Source organism: Varanus komodoensis, unplaced genomic scaffold, assembly GCF_004798865.1.
Source record: "Varanus komodoensis strain SLA01 unplaced genomic scaffold, ASM479886v1 scaffold45, whole genome shotgun sequence".
NCBI lineage: Eukaryota > Metazoa > Chordata > Lepidosauria > Squamata > Varanidae > Varanus > Varanus komodoensis.
In genome coordinates, this window is record NW_025336011.1 from 3,201,509 (window position 1) to 3,227,411 (window position 25,903).

At 44.9% G+C, this 25,903-nt stretch overlaps 1 protein-coding gene across 1 annotated transcript; it reads right to left on the reverse strand.

Annotated features, from left to right (window-relative positions):
• Window positions 1-419: 419 nt before the first annotated feature.
• B4GALNT2 (beta-1,4-N-acetyl-galactosaminyltransferase 2) lies at window positions 420-25,903 on the reverse strand. The gene is made up of 10 exons (XM_044444509.1): window positions 25,755-25,903; window positions 21,664-21,801; window positions 20,161-20,267; window positions 17,643-17,680; window positions 12,335-12,515; window positions 10,676-10,762; window positions 8,714-8,901; window positions 5,297-5,437; window positions 2,601-2,820; window positions 420-631 (listed from the first exon to the last, which is right to left on the reverse strand). The coding sequence occupies exons 1-10, from the start codon at window positions 25,775-25,777 to the stop codon at window positions 420-422; spliced, it is 1,335 nt and encodes a 444-aa protein (XP_044300444.1). The 5' UTR covers window positions 25,778-25,903.

Consider the following 25,903-nt stretch of genomic DNA (forward strand, 5'->3'; position numbering starts at 1 on the left):
GAGGAGAGAGGAACAAAGGGCATTAGTCTGGATAAGGAGAGGGGAAAATGAGAGGGAAAAAAAGCAAGAATGTTGAATACCTAAGACAGAAAAGAGCAGAGCGATTCCAAACCTAGGTGCATGGCAGTCAAAAAGAAAGGAACTGGAAGGGGAAGGGTTTCCACCCAAAATGAATGCTTAACCATGGAAGATTCCTGACAGCAGGCTCTGCACAGGCACAAAAGTCCACATGTGTGATGCACGGAGACTATGAAGAAGAACTGGAGTTTTCATTCAAGTCCAAAATTTCTTTTGGCAGCTTGTGGTTCCATGCCAGAAGGGGCAGTTTCCAGAACAAGATAATTGGAAGCACTGAGTTCAGTTCAAGATCACTCAGAAAAGTCCCACCTGAGAAAGAGTAGTGAGCTGGAAGAGTGCAGTTAAGCTTTTGTGTAGCATTTCATCCTGTTCTTAAAATAATGCAAAGCTAGCTTAAACCGAACCTCTGCCTGTGTACTCATCCGAAATTTTCCGTAAGTCTTCTCTGAGGTTTCTTCCTGAGAGTTAGTTGCAGAATGGCGTGGCTGGTGACCGACGACGACATGGTTGCAGGATCCAACCCGCAAATTCCCCAGTCCATCCATAAAATATTCTGAAGAAAATATTTGTGGAAAGGAAAAGGAAGAGAGAAGTCAGTATGTTGTGGAAGAAATTGTGAGGCAAACTTTTGAAATGGGGTTAGACAAATCTTTCAATTGCAGTTTTTCTCAGCTTCTCATTTTTCTGATCTTAAATTCAATTCTCCTCAGATTTTGATCTCTTTTTTAAAAAATAGCATCTTTGTACTTCTCTTAGGAAGTGGATTTAGGATGCTGGTGCCAGCGAGGAGCTGCGACAACTGGCCAGTGGACTGAGGACTGCAGGGCTGCTCTGACCCACCCCATGTTTCCCTCTATGCACTCACCCTTTCCCCCTGCCAGTGAGAGTGAGGTTTGACAGGCCAAACCAGTATTTTTAAGGTTGATATTTTATTATATAATTGGAATTCTACTGCATATTTTTATATTATATTTTAATGTACTGTTATTGCTTTGTAAACCACCTTGAGATCCGTTTCAGGTAAGGACAGGGTAGAAATGTTTTAAGTAAATAAATAAATGATTTTTTTCTAATATACAAATTTGCAACCAGATTTCTTAACAAAAGACATTTTAATGCCACTTCCCTTTAGACATTTGTGTACACATTTCTTTGATTGGCGAATGTCATTAGAAAATTCAGAGAAGCATGAATTTGAACCAAAAAACGGTATTTCAGTCTGTAGAGTGCAAAACTAAGGAAATTCAGATTAAGATGTGAATCAGATGAAATTCTCTCCATCGCTACTTTGAGTGCAAGAGATCCTTTTATATATGCCAGGGGTGGCCAAACCGAGGCTCAAGAGCTGCTTGAGGCTCTTCGAATTTATTTTGGGGCTTGCCATTGCTGGTGCCCATGGGCGCCCACTTCCTGCTGACCACCTGCTCCCACAGCTGGCTTGCTTGCTGTTCCCCAACCACCACTGCCATCTGTGGGCACCTGCTTGCAACTCTCAAACGTATGTGGCTTTTCCGTTGGGCAAGCCTGGCCATCTCTGATATATGTATTCCACACATAAGTAAACTAAAGCAAGACACTGCGGGACCATACATCCTCCTTCCAACATTTTGGCATGGGCACAAGCCTGAAAGAGGAATGCTATGCATGTGATGCTCATGAGTAAGCACTCCACATTGTCTACACACTTTATCACCCAGAGAGCTTGACTGCAGCTGTTCATACAGCCGTTTCCACTTTCAAGCCTATGTGATTTTGGGGCTGTGAGGAAAGGGCAGCGCACAGTGTGCCATTGTGGAGGTGGGTCCAGGGGATGCAAGCCGTGCTCACCCTCCACATGTTTGCCTACGCATGGATGACATGAATGAAGGGGGCTTAACAGTTTTGAATTGGTAAACATCCCAACAAAATCAGCATGCAGTTTTCATGGAAGTAACTTCATCTGTCATAGCACATCATTATTGTGATGCATTTTGCGTTTTTGCATTTCCTTACCCTCTCATCTGGGAATTCCTATTCCAAAAAGCATTCCCGGAATTCCTAAGTCCCAAAGTATAGAAACAAAATTTTGGAGGACTAATTTCCACCTCTCCCCATTGCCCCATCTCTAGATGATTGGTTTAAGTCTGCCTTCCTCAACCTGGTACCTTCCAAATATGTTGAACTACAATTCCCTGAATCTATGGCCAGCATGATTGGCTAGGGGATGCTAGGAATTGTAGTCCAACATATCTGATGGGCAATAGATTGGAGAAACATTTTTTAACAAGAGTCTTCCTCAAAACAAGACTGAATAGTGCAAATTATGTCTTCTGTCTTACCTTTTCATCATGAAAAAAATTCCCTAAGCTGGACTGCAATTTAGGAAGTTTCAACATTACCACACAGTTCTAAACAAATGAAATTTAATAGCAGTTGAACAAGAGTGTGCCAAGTGAGGTCTAATATAATAAATCTTCGGTCAAGAGAAGAGACTATTTTTAGGACAAATCTCTGGAGCTGGGGGATGGGGGTGTGGGTTTTACCTGAGTGAGCCACCCTTAGAAGTTTTGGGTCAAAGCCAACACGCCGGCTCTCCTCTGTGCGAGCGAGGAAGAAATTGACCACGCCACTGGTGACTACACAGTTGGGGAAGCCTTCCAAGCGGTGGTACGAGCCATATCGGAGGTGCAGGCAGCTGCTGTCCTCTCCTTCTTCATAGGTGATCTTAAACTTGTAGTCATTTCCAGCCACACTGCCACCCACCTGTAAAGCACACAGCTCTGCTCAGCTTTCTCCTACAATTGTTGTTGGCATCCTTATATTCTGTTCCTTTAAAGCAGGACTATTGAACCTCAGGACTGCGGGCCTGATACAGCCACCTGGGATCCCTCTCCCTTGGCCCACCCTGTTCCCGAGAGCAAATCACCCAGGGAGACAGGCAACTCCCATGTGAGAGCCCTCCCTGGGCAGCAGTCAGAACTTTTAAGGCACTATCCATGGTGCTGAACCTAGTTTGCAAGGTCATTGTTCAGGCTCCACCAGAAGAATGGCAAGGATGTCCAGGATACACTGAGACTCAACAGGTCATGTAATGAACTTTCTCAGTGTCCAAACATCAGAATAATTTCTTGAAAGTCTGCCAAGATCTCATGGCCTTCAGCTTGTTAAGAAGAGCTCCAGAGAGAATGGCCTTGAAACTGCCTTCCCCAGTCATTCTGTAGATAAGAGCTGCCTCTGCTGAGAGAACAAAACCGTGTGCCTTACTGAAACAGCTTTGCTCCCAGGAAAAGAAGGAGAGAGCCTGGGTGCATGCTGACAAGCTCCACAATAGCAGGAGAGAGGAAATGTATAAAATACATGGCAAGAGGTGCTATTTTTTCTTAACAGCCTGGAAGATAATTTGATGCGTTGCTCACCTAGGGGACCAATGGGCTGGAGAAGGGGAGTGTAAGCTTTATTTTGTATCTTCCTAAGTATCCTCAAACCTAAGTTAGGGTACCTTGGCTTGGAGCAGGACACCATGGTCAGAACAAGAGGTGGGGTTCATCACCACTGATTCTACCTTTAAAGGTCAGACTAAAACTCAGAATGGATATGCTGCTCCACTGACCCTAGAGACACCAGCCTCCACTGGCAATGGTTTGATGTTTTCCCGGCTTTTGCGTCATTCTGTCTCCTCGCACCCCCTCGTGCCTCTCTTAGAGTTAGTAGCAGCAATAGATGGCACACCTTTCTGCCTCTTCAGAGCAAAAGCGTTATCATGTTTACTGCTGCATTTTCTAAAAGACTCAGCATTCACTGTTTGAGTAAGAGATCTGCAGATATCTTGTAAGCTGTCCAGAGGCCCGCAACATATTATTAGGGTAAAAAAGAGCCAAATAAATAAATAATATCTAGGGGATTTTGGCCTGGCTACTTTGGCTTTTGGTCTTAAGCCCTCCCCACACTCCTGGTCCAGAGAGTTCTCCCTTGCCCCAGCTATTTAGCCAAAAATCCTGGACGCGTGTGATCATGCATCAGGATGCACTGCGCAAATCTGCCCCTAGTGATGCCCTAATAATATATTGCTATATATATTTAACATACTAATTTAATCCTATTCACTCCTAATCTCTCAGCTGCCTATTGTATATTGTTATTGTATATTGTTACTATTCGTTTATATGCTTTATTGTGCATTATCATTATTGCATATCGCTATCCATTTTTGGCTAGCTTTATTTGATGTTTATATTTTGCTTTCATTGTTATCATTATTGTTTTTCTATAAACCATTTAGAGAGTCCTTTGGACTAATTAATACAGAATATAAGAAACAAATACATAAAGTGTGCTGTTTGTGTTTATGATTATTTTTAGTACAAGGGTTTTTAAAAACCTGTGTGATAGCAAATATAGACACACCACACATAAATCTAATGTTTCTAGCCTAACTATTTGCAAACACTGTAGGTGCTGGATCAGAAAATGCATTCTTTTTTCTCTGCAGATGCACACAGAGAAATACTTTAAGATGGTAGCTGCTGTAACACATGAATACATAATCTGAAATAAAAAATAGTATACTTCCCATTCACAATCATTATTTTAATTCATGCACAAACTCATGCAGGTTTGATTGCTCTACCAACTAACAGGCATGTATTTAACCAGGCAACAATCTGATACATGCTTACTGGAGAGAGTAGACCCCATTGAATGAGGTGGATCTCACTTCCAAGACAACTTGCATAGGATTGCAAGGTAAGTTTATCTAACTAAGCTGTAGTTATAATTTAAATGCAGAACACGTTGGTGAATTACTATTGTTGAATGGCCTCGAGAGAACAAAAGTTTCTAGCAGCCACCCTGGACTTTCAGTATGTTATGATCCAGGCCCACCCCACTTACGAACCAAAAGTTGGATGCAGGATATGCTGTTCATTGACAGCAGAAGGTGCATCTGATGGGTTTTCAGGGTTTGACTCCAGCCTGACTTTCAGGGATCCGCCGTTCCCCCACCACAACTTATTCCATCTTGCAGTGTCCCCCAACCTTCTGTGCAATATTTTAAAGAGTTGCCTTTGATTTCTTAAAGAGGAGTAGGGAACTCAACCACCACTAGCTCTGTTACATGCACCTAAAACTGGATCCAACCAGCTTCTAGGAATGATTTAAAAAAATCACAGGCTGAGATACTAACAGAGGATACAGTTACACCAGGAGTCTGGAGGAAAGGTTAATAGGCTAAATTTCATACCACATCCAAGTTGCTATTCTCCAAGACGTCCACCAGTTTCTCAATCTTGGTTTGGTCAGTAAACAGGAAGTCATCATCCACCCAGAGGTAATATTTGGTTGTGACCTGAGAGATGGCAAGGTTTCTTCCTGCAAACCAGCCCTGATGAAGCAAACCAGGAGGAAGCATCAGACAAATGTTCAGAGGCTGTCCCAGTGACTCAGGAGCTCTTTCTCCAGTGAAAAAGCAGTTCTGCCTATCAATTATTGTATGCTGTGGTAAAGGTTTTGAAGCAAGGCATCAGAGGAAAAGGAGGCGGTACTGTAGGGCGAATGGCAGGCCAGCTGGATCTTTTGACATATGGGATATCATTTCAGTGGAGAAATCAAAGTAGCACCTCCCCTTTCCCAGCCATCTGAGGAAATGCCATATGCCTGAAAGCTACCTTGAGTCTGGTTCCTATGTTGCTCCAGTGCTGGGAATGCTCCTTCACTGCTGTTCCTTCCCTTGCCTCCAGGTTATAGTGAGAAGTCCTGCAGTGCATGGGATGGACCTGGACTGCGCAAGGCCAGCCCTCCCGTTAGGCAATGCAGGAGATGCAATCCACCCATAAGCTCACCAGATGTTCAGATGCAGTAGGGGATGCATGAACCATCAACAGCTCTGGAGAAGATTCAGCTGCTGGCCTGGTCAGTATTTGCACATGGAAGAAGAGTGGGTGCTGCCTTGTCTTTCATCTCAAACAGGCAATTTGAGATGCGCTGGCCCTGATATTATACAGTAGCTCTTCCTCACTCACTAGATTTATACCCCACCTTTTTCTTACAACGGACACAAAGCAGTTTACAACATTCTCCTCCTCTTGCTCTTGATCTTTTCTCCACAACACAACTGTGTGTGGTAGGTGGGTTGAGAGTCTGTGGCTGGCCCAAAGTCACCTGGTTGGCTCTATGGCTGAGCGGGGAATAGACCCCAGGGATCCTAAGTCCCAGCCCTGTGCTTTTAGCCACTGCACCACGCTGACTTTCATTCCAGCAACAGCTCTAAAGCCTAGTTCTTGCGATGTGGGAATCATGAGAGTGCAGCTCCTTCTTGCACCGGGGCCGGCAGTGCAAGACATTCCAGGCCACGCAGGAGCGCAGGGTTGCATCTTCTGCCTACGCCAGTGTCAGCTTACGATTCCGGAGGCTTACAGTGGTGTGAAAAGATGTGGGAGTGTTGGCTGTTCCTGCAAGCTTCTCACATTACCCAGGCGAGCTGCACTGCCATGGTCCCTGTGCCACCAAAGTAGCACACAAAGCTGGGACACTCTTGTCAAGTCCATACCCTCCCATCCCTCTGAAGCATTCTGCCAGGTCTAGTCCATTTATTATAATTTTTCATAACCTGCCTTTCAGGATAAAACATCCTTCCAAGGCAAATCACAAACATCAGCAAAATATATTACAATCACAACGAATGGGCTTATCAACTACTTAGAGCAGACTGACTGGAATCGATGGGTCTTCAGTAAAACATAACTAACTTAAATCCCATTAATTTCAATGGTTCCACTCCGAGTGGATTAAATCTGGCTCCAACCTACTGTGTGACTGAGGGTGCAGAATGCATGTGAATATCTCCCACTTATGCATAATTACAGGTATTGAGTGTGAGTGCCAATCATTATAGATACAGTAGATACACGAGGAAATAATAGACAAGCAGGCTGGCGACCCAGAAAGGATGACAGCTGCTTTTCTCAAATTGTCTCAAAAAGCAGCTGGTGGGAGATAGCTCTGGGGCCAACAAGGAAGACAAAGCGATGAAGGAAGACTTCCCTTCTCTTCTTTCTTACCTGGTATCCCCCATCCTCCTTCCTTGATGTGATTCTCCCTTCTCCCCACAAAGGCCCCAGCTATCTCAAGCAGTGTAAAGGGCCCATCAAAGCACTGCTCAGAGAATGAGGTGCTGGGGGTGTGGGAGGAGGACAAAGAGCAAAGCCTGCAAGCTGGACCAGTATCAGGACTCCCCCTGCTCAGGAAGCCGCAGGAGGGCCACCAGTGCCTGACTCCGCCTGCGGAGTGTGGGTGATGCCACAGCTGTTGACCAAGCTGAGCACACGGTTCCCATTCGTGGTAGCCTGCTGCTGTTTCAGACTGCTCACCATACCATGCCAATGCCTGGCATTTGGGGTCATCTAAAGGGTGGGGCAGCTGCTGCCGATGGGAGCTCAGATGCCCCCATCTTCTCAGGAAACACAATTGTCGCCTGGGGCCCGCTGAGAAGAGGTTCATGAGTGATCAGCTGGCAAAGGCAAAAGTTTGAGGTAAGATCATAAGAAAAGTTATGCTGGATCAGGCCAACGTTCATCTGGACCACACAGTGGCCAACCGGCTGTCCTTGGAAATCCACAGGCAGGACATGTATGCAACCTCACCTCGCACCCACGATCCCCAGCAACCGGTGCATGTAAGCATACTGCCTCTAACTATGGAGGTACCACAGAACCATCAGGACTCCATTGATAGCCTTCAGCTCCATGAATATGTCCAGTCTCCTTTTAAAGCCATCCAAATTGGTGGCCGTCTGTACATCTTATGGAAGTGAATTCCATAGCTGAATTATGCACTGTGTGAAGAAGTACTTCCTTTTATCAGTTCTGCTATCACCTACACGGGACTTGTAGTTGTGATATTATGAGAAAGGGAGTAAACTTCTTGTTCACTTTCTCCATGCCATAATTCTGCATATCTCATCAGGTCTCCCTGTACTCGTCTTTTTATTTTATTTTTTTTATGCTAAACAATCCCAGATGCTGGAAGCTTTCTCATAGGAAAGTTGCTCCAACCTGTTCATCATTTTGGCCCCCTTTTCCTTGTTAAGGTTTGCCTTCAGCCACAGCATCTGGCCAATGGGAAGGAGCATCTACAGTGCCATGTCTGGAGACCTGCTGAGGTTCAGGGCTGACTGGTTGCAAGGAGAGAGGGCAGGAAAGATGAATGGGATCCTGGAGCAAGCACTCTGAGGGTGAAGCAGGGGGATGCACTGGGGCAGGGATGCCAATAACTTTGCAAGGATGAGAAAATAAAGGACAGAACCTTCATCCACCAAGGCCTTATCCTGTGACCCTTCCCCATCCAGTCACTTCTGTTAGCCGAGGGGAATGGTGTCTCTTAATAGCACAAAACTTGTAAAGTGAGAGAACTCCATGGCTGTTCATGCCTCTCCTTTCCGTAGGGTTACGAGAATGCCAAGGAGCTGCTAACTTTTCAAAGAACCAGAGAATAGCACTCTTTAGTGGCGCTAAATGAAGAAGCCACTCCCATATCAAAGAATCATGGAATAGTAGAGTTGGAAGGGGCCAAGAGGGTCGCCGGATCTATCCCCTTGCTACTGCAGAACACCAAGTTGCACCATCCCTCTCAGATGAGTTTCCAGCTGCATATGCCTGAGTACCTTTCCAAAAGGCATAATGAATTGTTCCACATTGGCCTCTTTAATCATTTCTGGGTTTTCACTGTCATCTGCGACAATTATTGTCATATTTGGATAATACAGCCTGATGCTCTTGATGAGAACTCGCAGCTTGTGGTAGCGCAAGAAAGTCTTTGTTGTGATGGTCACCATATTATTGATGTTGTTATCTGGGGCACAAAGAAGAAATTAAGTGTGAGCTTATACAATCAAAGCTCTGTGTGATTTTAGTTTCCATATCAGTGCTGTTTGGTCCTGTTCAGACAATCTCCACGGCTTTCTTAGATCATGATATAGGAGGTCAGGAATGGGTGTCGAAGCTGCGCTTCCTCCATTGCCCGTCCTCCCACTGTGCACTGACTTCACCACAAACACCTCGTCTTGTATTAAGCCAGAGTTCCCCATTATGTCCAATCAGGGAGCTCTTGCTTAATGTCAGTTAACAAACCAGGAAAATAAACCAGGATACAGTGTGTTAACAACACTAAATCAGAATTCCTCATTTCAGAGACAATGAGGAACTCTCAATATAGGCCTGTCATAGACACAGAACTCCACAGTCTTGCTTTCAGAGGAACCTGGCCCCACATGCTTGGAAGGAAAAGCTCCACGATTCGGGGAGATGACTCTGCATTGAAAAGAAGCAGGAGGGTTTCAGCTCCTCATGATCCAGTCCTCCAGAAAGACCCAAGAGATTCCTGTGCTCAGACTCTGACGTCATGGGACATGAGGATACTAGGATACTTGGTCACTCCCATGTCATCAGCCCCTGAGAATTCTTTGTTTAAAGGCCCTGTAAGAGGCCAAACATTAGTCAGTATGGAAGCTAAAGCCCACCAAACCCTTAAGACTCCCTCTGGCTCCCCTTCTGGCTGCAGCGTTGTACAGGCCATCCTGTCTGGCGTCCTGCCACAGCAGCAACTGGAGTTTTCCATGGTGCTTATCTCTGAGCAGCCTTACTTAATCTGAACAGTGTTAAATGCCTTGAGTCGTAGCAGATCCCTGAAATTCAGGTTTTAGTGAGGACTTTGGCACAGCCCACTACAAAAGGGCCCTGAAATACTACAAAGCCAGAATCTTTGCCCTGAAGCTGGAGAGTTTGCCCTATCACAAATTCGTGGCTTAATTAACCATGCTTTGTGAAGAACTGAAGTGAATTGGGCCTACAAGTCTTGCATTAACTCTCACACATTGGTAGAGGCTTTCCCTGCCACAGTTAGTAGCAAGTCTTGTGCAAGACAAGCCTGGGGTGCTGTTATCACTGTGCCTAACTGTAGTCGCCTCCCACAGATTTGGAATGATTTCTCTTACCCCGGGGTTTCCAGCATGTGCAAAAGGCCAGCCCTGCGTGCATGCTGCTTCTCCCATCCTAGCTGTCTGGGAGGAGCTGAATGGATCCTCATGGTTTGCTGGAGAGATCCAGCGACTGCACACATTTTCCAGCCAGTTCCTTGGTCTCCATCAACCTCCCTGCCCTTAGAAGCCACCACTTTAATCTGATTGGCCAGTGGAGTCCTGGCCAGCATCAGTGGCAGATGCAAGAAATACCAAGGAGAGGACAAGAAGAACAGAAAAAGGAGGCTGCAGCACGAGCTCCTCCAGCGCCACTACAATTCTTCCATTATTCAGCTACAGCAGCACTAAAATCAATTGTAAATGAAAATGTACTCATTAAAGCTTAGGATTTCTGAAGCTCAGCTTACAAGCCTGTGCACATTTTCCCTATTGCCCCTTTTGCTTTGGCCTTGCCCACTTTAGCATGCACTGCTCCCAGCCAGCTGCGTTCAATCCAAAGGATGTTGTCAACTTCTGATATACATCCTATTTGAAGCAGCGTACATTCTGGAGAGATGCATTTGCTTTCAGGGCTTAGATTGCGTAAGGAGGCGATCAGTGAGCTCTGTTGCCATGGAGTGGTTCTTTGCTCATTTAACAAAAGCTCACCTGGTCCTGGGTCAAACAGTCTTGGGAGGGCTGGCTGGCGGATGGTCACAGGAAACCTCACCTGATGAGTTCCTATTGTAAAGTTCACTGGAAAACATTTGGGAGGTAAGTTATTAATTAGCTGTCAGTTGCATGGCTACCCCCCATAGTTCAATTGGTCCTTCCACCATCTGCCACCTTTTCCACAGATGACTTCATAACCACTACCCTATGATTGCTGGATGGAAATCTACTCTTCTATTTTGAAGTCTTTTAGTAGATCAACCTGTCTCAACCCAATCTGATGCTGTTCAGATGTGTTGGACTACAACTCCCACTTTTCCCAGTATGGGCCATGCTAGCGAAAAATCAGTGGATGTTGGTGCCCACTGAGGCTAATGAAACAGAGTACAGATTCTATAGAAACATAAAAAAAAGCAGAGGAGTCTTTTGACTCTCCAACAGCTCATATCACAGAAGCTGAGGCACAAGAATTTTAAAGATAATGAGTACAAAATGGTGTGTGTGTGTGTGTGTGGGGGGGGGGGGATGCAGGAATCCACATAGCATGTTGCAGCAACATCTCCCACTTCACAGAAAATCAAGTGACTTAAACTTCTTGAGCACAGAAGGGGAGCTTCATGTCATTTTTGTTGTTGTTGTTTAAAAATGCAAAATGGAACCAAAATAACTTGGTTTATTAGACAATTTCCAAGTGTGGCAAATTGGTAAAGCAACAAAGCTGGGTGTGCAAGTAGTGATATAAGCAACAGTACCAGCACCCACAGAAAAACATTTCTCTGAAGCAGTATTTCTTCATTCCAACCACCCATGTTGTACTGAGAAAGAAGCTGGATCAAGTAAACTTAAAGTGCATGAGTGCGGAACAGTGGCAGGAGAATCTACTCTCCCTGGGGAGAAACCCACTAACTCCCCATGTACTCCAGCTAGAATCTACTCATAAGAAGGACTGGATGTTTCAGCAGTAAGCATGGGTACCAATTTCTAAGTCTCCAAAATACACTCCTTTCCAAGGCTAGTCACACAAATAACCCGACGAGTAACCATGAAAAGTAGCATATTGCAAAGTTCCACCTTATCTAGTCAAGTAAGGAGAACTGGATTGTTCAGGCCTAGGCATGGATGGAAAGTTCTAAAACTATCCAAAATATGCTAGTTTTAATGCAGATGATGATGAAGAAACACAGACTTTGGAAACAGGCAAACCTCTCTGGGGAGCGTATTCCATAGTTGTGGCACCACCACAGAGAAGGGTGCTCTGCCCCCTAATTTCCTTCAAGGAGGGCTCCGCCTCAGATCTCAAGGGGTGAGAGGGCACATAACGTCTCGGGATGGCTTACAATAATAAATAAATAGAGCAGCCCCACAGCATCCAACCATTAATATACTAAAACCCCAGTTAACTGGATTCCTCCATCCCAGTAAGCCATGGTGGCTTAGAAGGCAGGGGTGGCTTGGCATGCTGTCTGAACCCAGCCAGAGTGGCTTGCAGTAGTTAGCAAGCCCTGCTGCCGCATTTATACAACACAAGAAGCCACCCCGGCTTAAGGCGCTCTGTGAACTCAGTCTCCATGTTCTGTACTCATTTTCTGCCCAGCCCAAAGCGAGTCCAGCTGAAAGGCCCCTGGAGGGCTTGCCCGGCAGTGGCCTCGAACTCACCCACGTCCACTGCATCCAGCATGTACTTTGTACTTGTGTAAGTGACGTGTTTGAGGATGTGATTCAGCAGCTGTACATGGCGAGTGGAAATGTTCAGCAGTTTCTCCCCTCGCCCACGCACCACGTCTTCAGAAACATCAGCAAGGGTGTTCAGAGCACCAAATGAAGCCTGTAGAATTACCTAGAGATTTTGTAGAGAGGTAAAAGAAAAAAACCTGAGAAGCTAAAAAAAAAAATCTTCCCCCTCAACCTGACCCAAATTAGTCATGCATTTTTAAATTAGAGGTAGAAAAGGCTTGAAATCAGAATTATTTGTGGAAGTTATTTCCCAACTTGCAGGGAGGGGACTGTTTTGTACCTCCACATTCTGAGCCAGTTTGCATGATATGCATTATAAGCCTGGTTTATTATTCAATCTAAGACAAGCTGCACCAGGTGTGTGTGACCACCATTTTGAATATGCAACCCATGACTGGGGTGTTCTGGGGTTTTCTCATGCCATGCAAACCCAGCCTTCATGCTTTATTGGCTGAACAACCCTCAGATAACCCTTCCCCTTAATCCTTGAATAACCCACAATAGCGAGGTATACGTGATATGGTACAACCCCTGATCGCTCTGACTGGGGGTTGTACCTATGACGATTTAGTCATGTCATGTGACCAAGAGCTCTAGCTGCCACAGCAGTGGAGTTGGGACTTCTGTCCTGGCAGCTCAGCACTGCTGGCTATCCTATTCCCATAATTCCCCTGGAACAACCCTATGCCATGCTGAGGGGCATTTTGGGGAGAAAAAGGTGTCCACACTGATACCCATGACCACAGGCAGCCATCAGCTGGGGATACTATTATTACTTCCCGAATGTTCCTTGAGACAAAGATACACCATGACTCAGTGTCCTTCTGGGTGCACTGTGAGAAATTTAATAAGGCAGCTAGCAGCAATGGAACCAGGTAAGGTTTGCACAATAGCTCTCCAAATTTGTGCCACCCTTGAAAATAGCAAAAACACTCGTTATTTAAGCTTGAAAAGGGGGTCAAAATGTGAGTTATATTTCCGCCTAGTCCTGGAACAAACACCTGCGTGTGGATACCTGTTCGGAGTTAATCTTGCACAGGATTATAAGAATGTGATTCAAATCTAGTCTTTTGCATAACCATCTAACTCCTCTCTCCCACAGGACAGCTCATTAGCATTTAAAGTATCACTTGCTCAATTTAACGTGCTGTCTGCTATGACCGGAAAGTGCAGGTTTCAAGGTCTCTATAGGATAGAGTTCCACCCAGGTGGGAGAACCACAGTAAGCCAATCTATGCCCTTGGTGTGTCGAGTTGGCACATGACTGGAAAGTCAAGAGACCACTTGATTATATTGGGAAGATTGCGACACCGCACAGTAAAGGGGGCAATTCCTCTGGCACAAGCAATTTATAGGAAAGGCCACGCATGCTTTGCACTTTTCTGGAGCACACACAAGAATTGAGCTACCTTCATACAGTATGCAAATTACAGGAGTTTGCATAGCGTGGCTTATTGGGAATCATTTATTCTGTTCCTCTTGTGAATGTAAGGAAGAGCTGTGCTGAGTGCATCCGCCCAGGTGCTTGTCGTCCAGATCAATCACTGGTAACTCACACACTCGTCACAGCCTTTGTACACCTGAAACTATTAAGCATGGCATTTTCAATTGACTTTGACTTATGCACTCAGGGCTCGCCCAAGATGTTTTGCTTCTGAGGGGGAGGAACAAGAAGTGCCCTCCCCACAAGCCAAGGCACATGACACCGGAGGCTGCCCAAGCTGTTATGGCAAGCAAGGCAGAAAACCCCACTCCTCTCGCTGCCTGCCAGTAAAAATACGGCACTAATAAGCAAGAACTTGCTGCCCTTTTCAAGCCACTTTTTATCAGCTGCATCACATTGCTAAATAGTGGGTCTGGAACCATCTTTCCCCCACGTGCCAATCCTTATGTTGGCATGGTATGTTCATGAATTACATACAGCCCAGTGTCAGTGGTGATGCCCATACATTTTCTCCAAGTGCTTAAGGAAGGGGGCCGGTTGTAATTTTGCCTTGTGTTGGACGGATGGGTGGAAAACTCACAAACTGCTCAATGACTAAGTTCGCATGGCACAATGACCTATTATGGGGGTGCAATCGTGCTGGGCTGTCATATCATGCAAACCTGGGCCGCTGAACCCGATTCTGAGCCCATGCAACTGACCCCACTGCGAATACAGAGTAGCAGTGAGCAAGTCACTCAGCAAAAGCAGCAAATCCCACTTGCTACACTGGAGTCGCTGCTGGTGACGACCACCCAATGGGTGCCCAAGCAGCACCGTGGAGTGACTGTCACAGGCACTCCGTGAAGCATTTGGCATTTGCTGAGGCTTTATGCCTCTTTTCCCCTAGAGGTCACTTTTAACAAGCTCCAGAGTGACAGGCCATGAGAGTCCATGCAAAGCACAACACCCCTGAGGGGAAGAGAGGCACCACGGCCTTGAAGCCATTGTGGGTTGGTGTGTAGCCTGAACCCAGTCGCTATTTATTTATTTAATCTGTCAGAAGCTTTTCTATCCTGTCCCCAGTGAAACAAACCCCACAGCATCTGACCATTGCTATACTAAAACCCCAGTTAAAATCAATTAAACATTAAAATAGCAGGAGAATAGAAACAGAGAAACAGAGCGAGTCAGAAGGGGCCTCGCGGGTCATCTAGTTTGACCCCCGGCTCCAGCCGGCTCCCTTCACGACATGCCCACCATGTGAATGTCGTGGTTTTGCCTGATGCCAAAAAGAATGTAATGTCGGTACCAGGTGAACCTCTCTGGGGAACATATTCCATAGCGAGGGCACCACCACAGAGAAGGCCCTCCTCCGGGTGCTCTCCCTCCTAATCTCCTTCAAGGAGGGCCCATGGAGCAGGACCTCTGCCTCAGATCTCAAGGGGCAGGAAGGCACAAAGGGAAGAAGGCACCCCTTCAGGTATCCTGAACCCAAGCCATCTGGGGCTTTATGGGTCATAACCAGCACCTTAAATTGTGCCCAGACTTCAGTTGGAAGCCAGTGTAAACGGGAGAGGACTGGTGTTATATGTGAAAGCTGGCTGGTCCCCATTAACATCCTGGCAGCTCTGTTCTGAACCAATTGAAGTATCCGGGCCGTCTTCCAGGGCAGCCCCCTGTTAGAGCGTGCTGCAGTAATCCATGAGTGGACAAGGCTTCAGCTTCAGGGGGCTTTTGGGTCCATGAGGGGGGAAGAGAAAACTTGTTGCTATTGTGGGGTCCCCTGGGAAACCTGCAGGAGAACCAAGGGGGAAGGGTTTAGGAGGCTTTGGAGCCACGATGTGCCCATTCGCAGGGCAAAGAAGCCATGCTGCATGCTTTCCATCCTCCTCCCTGCCTTAGTTGTGGGAGAAGAGAAGATGTGCTGTGAGCGCTTCCAGATGCGAAGCTGCTATTGCTCTAAGAGCTTTGTTCCTTTTCCACTTAAGGCATCCATGGGCTGCCCCCTCCTTTCCTCAATGGACTAAACAGGAGCCCTGCAGAAGGCTGCCCCCTTGCTCACAGCTCAAACAGGAGAACAATTTCTGCTGCCTCTTGCTCCCATTAACAATGCACAAATACATCTTTTTTAAAAATGCTGGCTCTGCTCTTCCATCATAAAATGCTCTGCTAGTCTCTGCAACGCAGGGCTAGAGGACTGTCCCAAGCTAATATAGATTAGGCTGTACAATGTCCTGATATCCCCCAAGAATGCTTGATCCCTGGCCTAGTTAATTCCTGAGCAGAGTTTACTAGACTACCTGATCAAGTTTCACAATCCTGGCTAATCTGTACATAACAGGGATAGAAAATTTGCTGGTTTGATTTCTCCTGCTTGTAAATTGGATATGAGGTTTCCATTTCAGCAGAAAGAAAGCTGTGGTCCCCGCCTTTCAGACTCAGAGCGTAAAAGAGCCCCATTTTAATCTCTCTGTATTTTTATCTCTTTAGAAAGAATTGCATAAGCGTTTGATCAATTAACAGGGAAAAGATGGTGGAGTAGAATCCTCTGATTAAGTAGTTAATTGCAGTGCATTTGTGCTGTGTTGGCAGATGCTGTGGGGGGTGGGTATTGCAACTCCTTGATTCCAGGAGAGAAGGGACATTTAGGAAGCTCAAAGAGGCAAAACACAGGGAAGGAGGCAAGATATATTTTAATAGAGTGGCCCTGCATTACATGAAATGACTTTGCAGCCAGAAGTGCAAGTCAGGAAGAGGCATCCTAAACATGCCGTCTGCCGTCCCCAGGGACACCTCCATCCACTGTGCCTCAGTAGTGTATTTTCCTATTCACACCAGCAAAACATTGGGCTGCTTTCCATTCTTAATGTCTTTGTTGACAAAGACAAGACAAAGACAAAGACAACAAGAAGAGAAGCTGAAGGAAAGCAAAAGAGAATTCTAGGAGCATGAAGTTGTGAGGATTCCTTGTAAAATTCCACAGTGAGGGAAGGTGATTGCACCATAAAACTAGTCTGGAAGAACTCTTTGTCTTCAAAACACCACAGCAAATTCTTCAAATACTTCCAAACCATTAGTGGCCATTGAGGAAACATTCTGGGCTATTAAAGAAGAAATGTGTGTGATAAAAGATAAGGGCCCAGAAGGCATAACAGATGGCAAGGCAGAAGCCAAGATAGGGCAAGAGTGGCAGAAGGAAGCCAATCATGGAACAGAAATAATATACTGAAATGGGTCACTCAACAGTCCCCCCCCCCCGCCCACCCGCAAAAGAAGGGGGAAGTTTTTTTGGGCTGTCCATGAATGCCTCCTCTTGGAGTCGGCAAACTTCACGTTTGTTTAAATCCCAGATAGTGCTCAATGAGCAGGAGCGAGCAAGCCACTGAGTGAGCAAGTGAACTAGTTCCCAGCCATCCACTCAGTTCTGCTGAGCTAAAGAACCCAGGGCTCTCTTCCTCTTAGTTGTTTGTTGTGACATCTGAACCTGGAATTGTGGATTGTTGGGAAGACTTATAACCCATGGTTTAATCTTGAGTTGTCTTTCCTCCAACAATCAATCATTCCAAGTTCAGACATCATCATGATTAACTCGGGGATGGAGGTTCCTTGCGGAATTTACTTTGTCCAGCTGCAACCATCAAGAATTTGCATGCTCATTCACTCCCACTTCAAACAATCCACAGTTTAAGGAACCATGGTTTATCATGACATGAAAAATGGCTATAGTCTTGCATTTCTCTTGAGAAGCCATCCCAAAGACAGAGTGAGATCACATACTTCAAAGTCTATGAAACACCAAGTTACCTGCTGTTCTTCCATACCTGCTCCATGGAAACCAAGTCCTACAAGAAGTAAAGCAAACTGAAACTTTTAAATTACAGGGAACAGCAAGTCATACATCAAATACCTCCACCCACTGCAAATTCTCCCTTCTGTGTTTCACTCTTCCAACTAGCTTTCTTCTCCATCTTACAATGTATTTGTTTTCCCCAGTTAAGTAAACTGAGCAAAGACAGAAAGGAGATTTCACTTCATCATCTTCTCCCTTTGTTCACTATTCCAACAGAGACAGCCCAAGATATTTTACCGCATGGGGCAAAAAATTCAAGCATGAAAAGCATGAAATAATTAAGCAAATAATCAACCAGCCCTTTTAAGCCACAATAATGCTAATGGCAGTTTGTTCCAACCTGCTGATTACCTGAAAGGAAAAACAAGACTAATGTATAATTACTACTTAAATGATTGGATTTAGTCCTATGACAAAGCAGCTAGGAAAAGAGAAATTAAGGAAAGTAGAACATGAATGCATGTTTTTCTTTCTAAAAAGAAGAGATTTCAAATGATCAGGCCTGACCAGAAACTAGGTCCTTTGAACCTGAAGTCCTGCCCATACAAAGGGGCTGTTTATGAGAGAAATGAGCTCTGTGCTCAGATTTCAGTGTGGTACCATGCAGGGATGTATGGATTTTGTTCAGTCTGTTCCCTGTGTGTTTCATGGATTGTCTGGCACCTCTCATCTACAGATGAAATCAGATGTTTTTAAGGACATCTGTGAATTTTGTTTTACTTGTGCAAGTGTGTATTAGTGGACATACCCTCCGAAACTTAAAAAAAATTCTTCTATGAAATCCATGCAACTTGGAAAGATCTGATCTGCTAAGAAATCCACAAGAGGATAGAATGTTAAAAGATATGTAGTAAGGGGCTGACTCAGTAGTTCCGATGTTTGTGGTGATTGATGTTTTTAGTACTGTTTTAAAATTTAATAAAAAAGTACTGCCAAAAAAAGGAAAGAAATCCACAAGAGAGATTCATAGAACCGTTCACTCATCTGAATCTGTTGCAGATTTCGCCAACATTCGTTCTTACAGATACACCAAAGGACTAAACCTAACATAGGTTCTGTAAGAAACTATCCAGAGCGAAGGACAATAGCTCTAGTAATCCTTGTGCAAGGGAGTGCAATAAGACAATGCAACTAAATTGCCTTTCAGCCTGAATGAGGTTTGAACAATTAAAACTAAGAACAACGTTTAAACTTTAAAACACAAGCACAGTTTTAAACAATGTAAATGTTTTCAAACACCCCCTACAGCAACCTTAAGAACAGGAGAACAGCTTAACAGTGAAGTGTTGAGCTAACACACACACTTCACAGGTGATCCAGTCGAGACGCCTGTGAGCCCGGACCTCGGAGTCCTAGGGGCATCCTGTCCAGGTGGGAGGGGGGATTCTGGGGTGATCTCTGCCTCGCTGGTGCTCCCTATCCTGCAAGTCAGCTAAATGGCCAAATTCAGCCACCTAGGGGGGCAGAGAAGCTGGCGTACTGCCAGGGTGCATCGCATCCTAGCAGCCTGGTCTCCTGGCCTTCTGCCCAGCCCCTTTTACTCCTTTCTGTGGTCACCCTCAGAACCCCCAAGAAGCATGGTCCTTTCCATGCCAGCTGCCTGGGAGAGGGAAGAGGGATCCCAGCTCCAGCGTTGGATCTCTGTTTCCAACCTTGTATCCGGAAACATGAACACTAACAAACTATATGGAAGAAAAATGTTTTAGTGGCGTGCCTAGAACTGAATAAAGGAGCCAGTGTGATCTCCCTTTAGAAAAGGTTCTACAGGTGGGATGCTGCCATGTGGTAAACCTTATCCCATGTTCCTGTGTTGGTGGTGAGACATACAGGAAGATAATCTTAACTGCAGGCCCATCCATATGGGAATTATGGATCATTCTGATATCCTGGTGCCAAGACATTAGGTCTGATAGATAAGGACCAACAACAGACTGGCAGTGCAGTTGATATAAGCCTGAGGCTCTCTTTCTGTTGGCATCAAGGGACACTTCAGATCTTAAACTTAATTGCCACGCAGAGGGGAGGAATAGGAGACACGGGGAAGAGAGGGTTCACCTTTCCCTCCCCAGCTGTGATTCCCATGGATAATTGCCCCGACATCACATTTGAGCTGAGCCAAAACCTTCCTCTGGCACTCTGGGACTCTTAGGACTCTGGGAAATAGACTTGAGTCAAGGGCCACGTGGGCCAAGCAACTCTTCTGAGGGGTGGGTAGGTGTGTGTGTGTGTGTGTTGGGGGAAGGGGTCAGAGCTCTGTGCCATGGCTTTTCCAGAGTCCTTCGGTACAGTAGAAGATGATGTCCTGCCCAGGGTTGAAGGACAATGCAGCTGCTGGTCCAATTGGGTTGCGCTTATAGAAAGGGGCAACGCCATCTTGTTCTTCACCTTACAGCAGCTCTGCCAGTCCAGTTGAAACATCCCTCATTGTTTCATTTCTACAAGCAGCAGGTTTAGCCACAGCAGATGACCTACCTGGAAGTATAACAGTATGCAAAGGCATCACCTCGACTCCTTGAAAGGGGTAGCTTAAAGGAGAGTTTGGCTGTGCAATAAGGACATCTTTGGTCTCAAGTGGATACCTGGGGTCCAAAGCAGAAACGGCAAAAGTAGTGAGGTAACTGTGAAGACTTCAAAAGCCAGCATAAAAGACTGACAGGGTGCGGTGGTGGCAGTGCATTTAAACCAGCTTCTTTGGAAGAATGACTCTAAAATGCGAGGACAAAATACAAAGCCTGGATTCAGACAACACATTAAGCCATATAGTGGTTTATAAGCCCTGTCGGTTTCATTCATTATCCAAACTCCTTATAAGCTAGTTGGCTTATAAATCACCCAACTAGCCATGGCCTGCTGTAGGATTTAGTCAACCCACTGTGGCTTCTTGTGTTGTCCGAAGCAAGACAGCAAATTCACCCATGTTCAAGTCAGAACACCAGAGAGCCCCTGGACAAGAGTGGCAGGAAAGCTTGTGGGCAATGTTTCCCAGGTTCCCAAAGTGCCAAAGCATCACGTGGGGACACCTGGCTGAAGCTTCTTTCTACTCAACAAGACATCTAGCACTGGCTGTAGACTGACTTTTGTTTGTTTGTTTGCTGAAGATGATGGGGATCGCTGGAATAAGGTTGAGTTTGTCTTGGCACCTGCCACTCACTGACTGGTCATTTGGGGAGTTCTCCTGGGCTCTGGAGGCCCTAGATTTTAGATCTGAGGTCCAGCCTTGGGTGCACCAGGGATCAAATCTGTGTGCTCCAGCACTGAGCGACAGACCTTCCCGTTTAAAATATTTTGCCTATTCCAGAGTTCAGCACTGCAGAGAAGTTCCAGGGCAGAGTCCTGGGAAGACAGACTTTAGGGTTAACAGAGATTAACAGTGCCATGAAAAGGACCCACAAATTTCCATGAGTGGGGGACCATGAAAAGCCCTTAGTCATGAGAAGCTTAAATCCCATCCATGCCACGGGCTTCTCTCCATGAGGGGTTTAACTCCTGGTTTATATTGGGGCTTCTGTTTTCATTAAGCAAGGAAAACTGTGTCTTTTACATGGGCTTATATTTACCTCCCAACCACATGGTGGCACTGTGGCATAGCTCAGTTTAGCCGAATTGCAATGCTACATGAGGCTTTTGTTCCCGTTTGAATTTTAATAGCCGACTTCCCTGGCTCCACAAGAACCTACACAAATGGTTTAAAAAGATAGGAGAAGCCCTGGAAAATGACGGTGTTGTGAAAAGGCCCTGCAAATTTCCATGTGTGAGGGATCAAGAGCACCTTGAGTGGAGAAACCATAAATATGATTCCATTTGGTTCTAACAAGCGTATGTGAGCTGGAGCCCCCAAATGTTTTGAGCTACATCTCCCATGATTGCTGGGGCTGATGAGAGTTATAGCTCAAAACATTTGGGGGCACCAGCTTGAATACCACAAGACCACGCTCTGGGGTATAATTCGATATTGCTTGGGGTAGGTAAAGTTACCTCCTCTGATAATCTCGGAATTCCTTCTCACGTCGTTCTGTGAGGGCAGCAAGTTTATCTTTATCAATGTAGTTATCCAACTGATAAACCGTCATCTTGCTGGTTCTGGCACACTCACAGTGATTTTTTGGTCCTAGCCTAATGGGTACAAGTGTGGAGGGAGAAAGAAGAGAAGGTGATGATCATTTACAGGAGATACATTTACAGCTAGAATTTCTTCATTTCAAACCCTTAGCCCTCACTGCTAACAATGTCCTGCAAGCATATATACTACATGCACTTGAGGTTTGTACTTAATGCAGCTGATGAAGTAGATACTGTCCACTAAAGACTGTAAGTTACATTAAAAGTGTTAGTCTTTAGGGTACCATCTGGGTACCTCTAACTGCCATTTTTTTCTAAATAAATTTTCTAAATAAATAAAAATGGGGAACTTCTGGCCCATGGAATAATTTGGCCTGCCAGACTGGCCTGTCTGGCTTATGGGGCCTCAGTTGAGATCCCTCCTTGGAGCTCCTTCCTTTTGGGCAGGTGAGGATTCTGAGTGCACTCACCTGCATCCCAACTGGGAGGGCAAGCGCCATCTCTCCTGCATCAGGTGGATGTGGATGGGTGAAGCAGCCCTGGCCAAGGCACTGGGTGGAAGGATGCTCCTTCAGATGAGTGGATGGTGGAAACTGGTGACCTGCACCAGCAGGGGGTTGGACTTGGTGGCCTTCTTGGCCCCTTCCAACATAGAGGGAGAGTGGGAAAGGACAAAAATGTCTTGCCTGACTCCCATGAAGACACATATTTGTAAGGTATTCAACCTGTTCCATCAGGTTTGCAAATCCAAAGTAAGACTTCCTTAGCTATGAGGAATTCTCTCTTGTCCTCCATTATTTGGGCAATTTTCTAAGATGAGCTGGGTTACAGAAACATTGGTAACACAAGAGGATGTTTACATGTATTAGCCTACCATCTGTCCATTCATATTCTGCCTAAATTTTACCAAATATTAGCTGCCGTTACATAAATTACATAATTTTTGCCATTACACAAATGTTGTCATAACTGAGTCGGTCCACACTGATATCATAGCTCAGGGACAGCACCAGTCATTCTCCTGGTTGAGACCGTCTCTGTCAATTTCTGCAACTCACTGCATAAATTCTTTGCAGGCACTTGTCCTATGCACCAATTCTGCATTGTTACAGAGGGAAATAATTCACAGTGGTTCTTGCACAAAATGAGTGTGCACTGAGTCAGTTTCTTTGCATCTGGGAAATTTCCTTGAATATTTGAATAATTTTGCAGAAGTTATCTGCCAGATTTTTCTTGTCAGATCTTTTGGAATTCCTCTGAAACATAAATTAGAATTTCTTCTTTCAACTTCCAAAATCTCTATTCTTTGGCTCAGACTTTCAATTGACATTAAATCTTGTCTTTCTAGATGTACTTCACTTTTTCCTTGTTTATCTTTGAGTTCTGTAATTTCTTTTGAATTTTCTTGAATGTCCTTACTAAAATCTGATATCATTTGCTGTAATTCTTATCTTAAGGATGTAGTTTCTGTTTCACTTTTGCAAGTGAAATTGCTCAAATTGCTTTAAGTGACTTGCAAGTGTTTGGATTTGATTAGGAACTACTTGAGTTTGTTGTTTTACTAATGTTTGGAACTTGTCCATAAGATTAAAATCTTGAGTCAGCTACTTCAATCTTCTTCCTTTCTTTAGACCTGGTTGAAGCCATTCTCTGTTTCTTCTTATTTCCTCTCCTCTGGGTATATATCTCATACAGTTTGTTACTTACTATCTCAGAGAGTCTAAATCTTCAATATATTCCAAAACTTAGGAAGCGATGTTTTTCTCATTTAAAAGAATAGTTTCAATTCATTTAATAGAGGAGAGAAAGAAAAAGGAGGAGGAAGAAAGGAGGAAAGCGGGAACGAAGCAGAAAGCAAGGATTTAATACGTTAAGTTATTAACTATGAATGCTAGGTTGATTAATCACACTCTAAATCCAGTTTGTTAAAATATTAATTCATTGATATTATTTGATTGGTTTAGTTTCTTAGCTTAAACATTTCTTTCAATATCTCTGGTCTGCAGTCTTGTGGCAAATCCAGCAGATGGTGCCAATCACACTGTGAGTACTCTGCCGTAAGATCATCTATGCCAGAGTTCCCCTCTTTCCACTGGGCTCAACTAAAACACTAAGATAGAAGAGTCAAAGGTCCCAAACATCCAGGTGGCTGAAATCCAGTATTTCCCTTCCTCACTCCAATAGTCATGATGTCCCCAAACTGCACCAAATCTCAATCAATATCCACAATGACATGTCATAGCTTCCCTCAAAATTCCTCTGATGCTTGTCCGTTGTGGGAGGAAAGAAAAGAAATTGGCAACTGGCAGAAAGAATCACCCTCTGTCTCTTCTCTGCAAAATTCCAATCAGTTCGTTCACCACATCAGTCCTTGGCCATTCAAAGACTCAGAGACCCTGGGAGCCATAGTTCAAAGTCCTGCTGCACCGTTCACAAACCTTGCCAAGCCATCCTGGATAGAAGTTGATCATATATTTGCAGCTTTTCTCAAAATAGTTCAGATATATACTTGGGAAAGTATATATTCCATGTTTCAAGCCTGGAAATGCTTGAAAATGCCAGCTGTAAGTTCAGGTCCTGACAACAGTCATATTGTGCTGCTGAGGACAAACGGCCATTTGACCTCTGGTTATACGGTGGTAGCTCAGCTCACGAACGTCTCAGTTCATGACCAAATCGGGTCACGAACAGAAACTTCTGGAAAATTTTGCCTCAGGACACGAACTCTGCATCAGGTGACGATCGCGATCGTACCCGTCTCCCCCTTCCAAGCGCGCCCACAATTGTGCCCGTCTATGTCCGCTAATGTGATCGCGCTCATGCAGGGATGACAGGCGCGATTGCGGGCACGGGGGGGGGGGGGAGATGGGCATGCTCGTGCTCGGGGTGGTGGGCGAGAGATGGCTGTGATCTTTGTTGTTCTTTGTCACTTTGTTTCAAATTTTTGTGATTAAAAAACTAATAGTTGCAGAACAAATTAACCTTGTTTACATTGAACCTTATGGGGAAATTTGACTTGATGACCAATTTGGGTCATGACGAGAGTCGTGGAACGAAATTAAGTTGGTGAGCCAAAATACCACTGTAAACGCTTTTTGTGCAGACTCCACCTTGGTAGTGCCTTCCAGGGCTGCCCACACCCTGCATGTATTTCCTGTATGTCTGAATAAACCGCAGATGTTCTTTTGATTGTACACTCCCAGTGTAGCTTCTCTCTTTGGTTTTTCTTATCATGGACTCTGATAATATAGGCCGGTAGCTGGTGCTTGAGGGTTTTCATCAGTCAGCTGCAAGCATTCTTGAAGCTTTTTTGGGGGCAGAGGAGCTGCTGCGCAGGAGGCGTAACAGGGAAACCCATTTTGCAAGCGCAGAGGGATGTGCCTAAACCTGGACCCGTCAGTAATTTCATAGTGCATACAGAGAATACAAGAATATCTTTTTCACCACAATCAGAAGGTAAATCCAGCCCAGCCTTTGGGCCGCCACTTGTAATACCTCTCACCAACATAAAAATGGAATATATAGCTGAACTTGCCCAATACTCTAATCAGGCAGCAATATTAAACCAGTAATTGAAATCTATCAGGGATGAATGGTTCTTCAGCTTCTTGCTTCCCTTGGAGTTGACACTTGGAGGAAAGCCCCAAATTTATAGGGTGGTGGTTAAGATGGTCTGTCTATTAAACTGGTTTGTCCCTGGAGGTTTCTGTATACATCACATCACATTGCATTAGTATTATGTAATTTATAACCAAAAGTTTTACCGGATGAATCAATAATTTTTGTAAATCTTGCACTGGAACAATCATAAGGATTATTCTTATCTCAGCTAAATCACATCACCCTTCTAATGCAAATTCATACAGATAAAAGGCCTACTGCTCTGAGCATATCCCAGCTGGCAAAGCCCAGGCCATTTTTGAATTTGCATAGCATTGTGCCCCTAGTTTTTATCCTGTTTCTAATCTAAATGCTCTTAAAAGCAAAGTTGCACATAAAGAACTTACCAGATTCCATCAAACTGAAACATGGACTTGTACTTTTCATCTGGCAAAAGCTTAAGTGGAAATGGGGTTTCCAAAGAGTTCCTGTCAGTTTTACGTCTGGATTGCCTCCATCTGATTGTGTAGTAAGAGTACGAAATCACAGTCACACA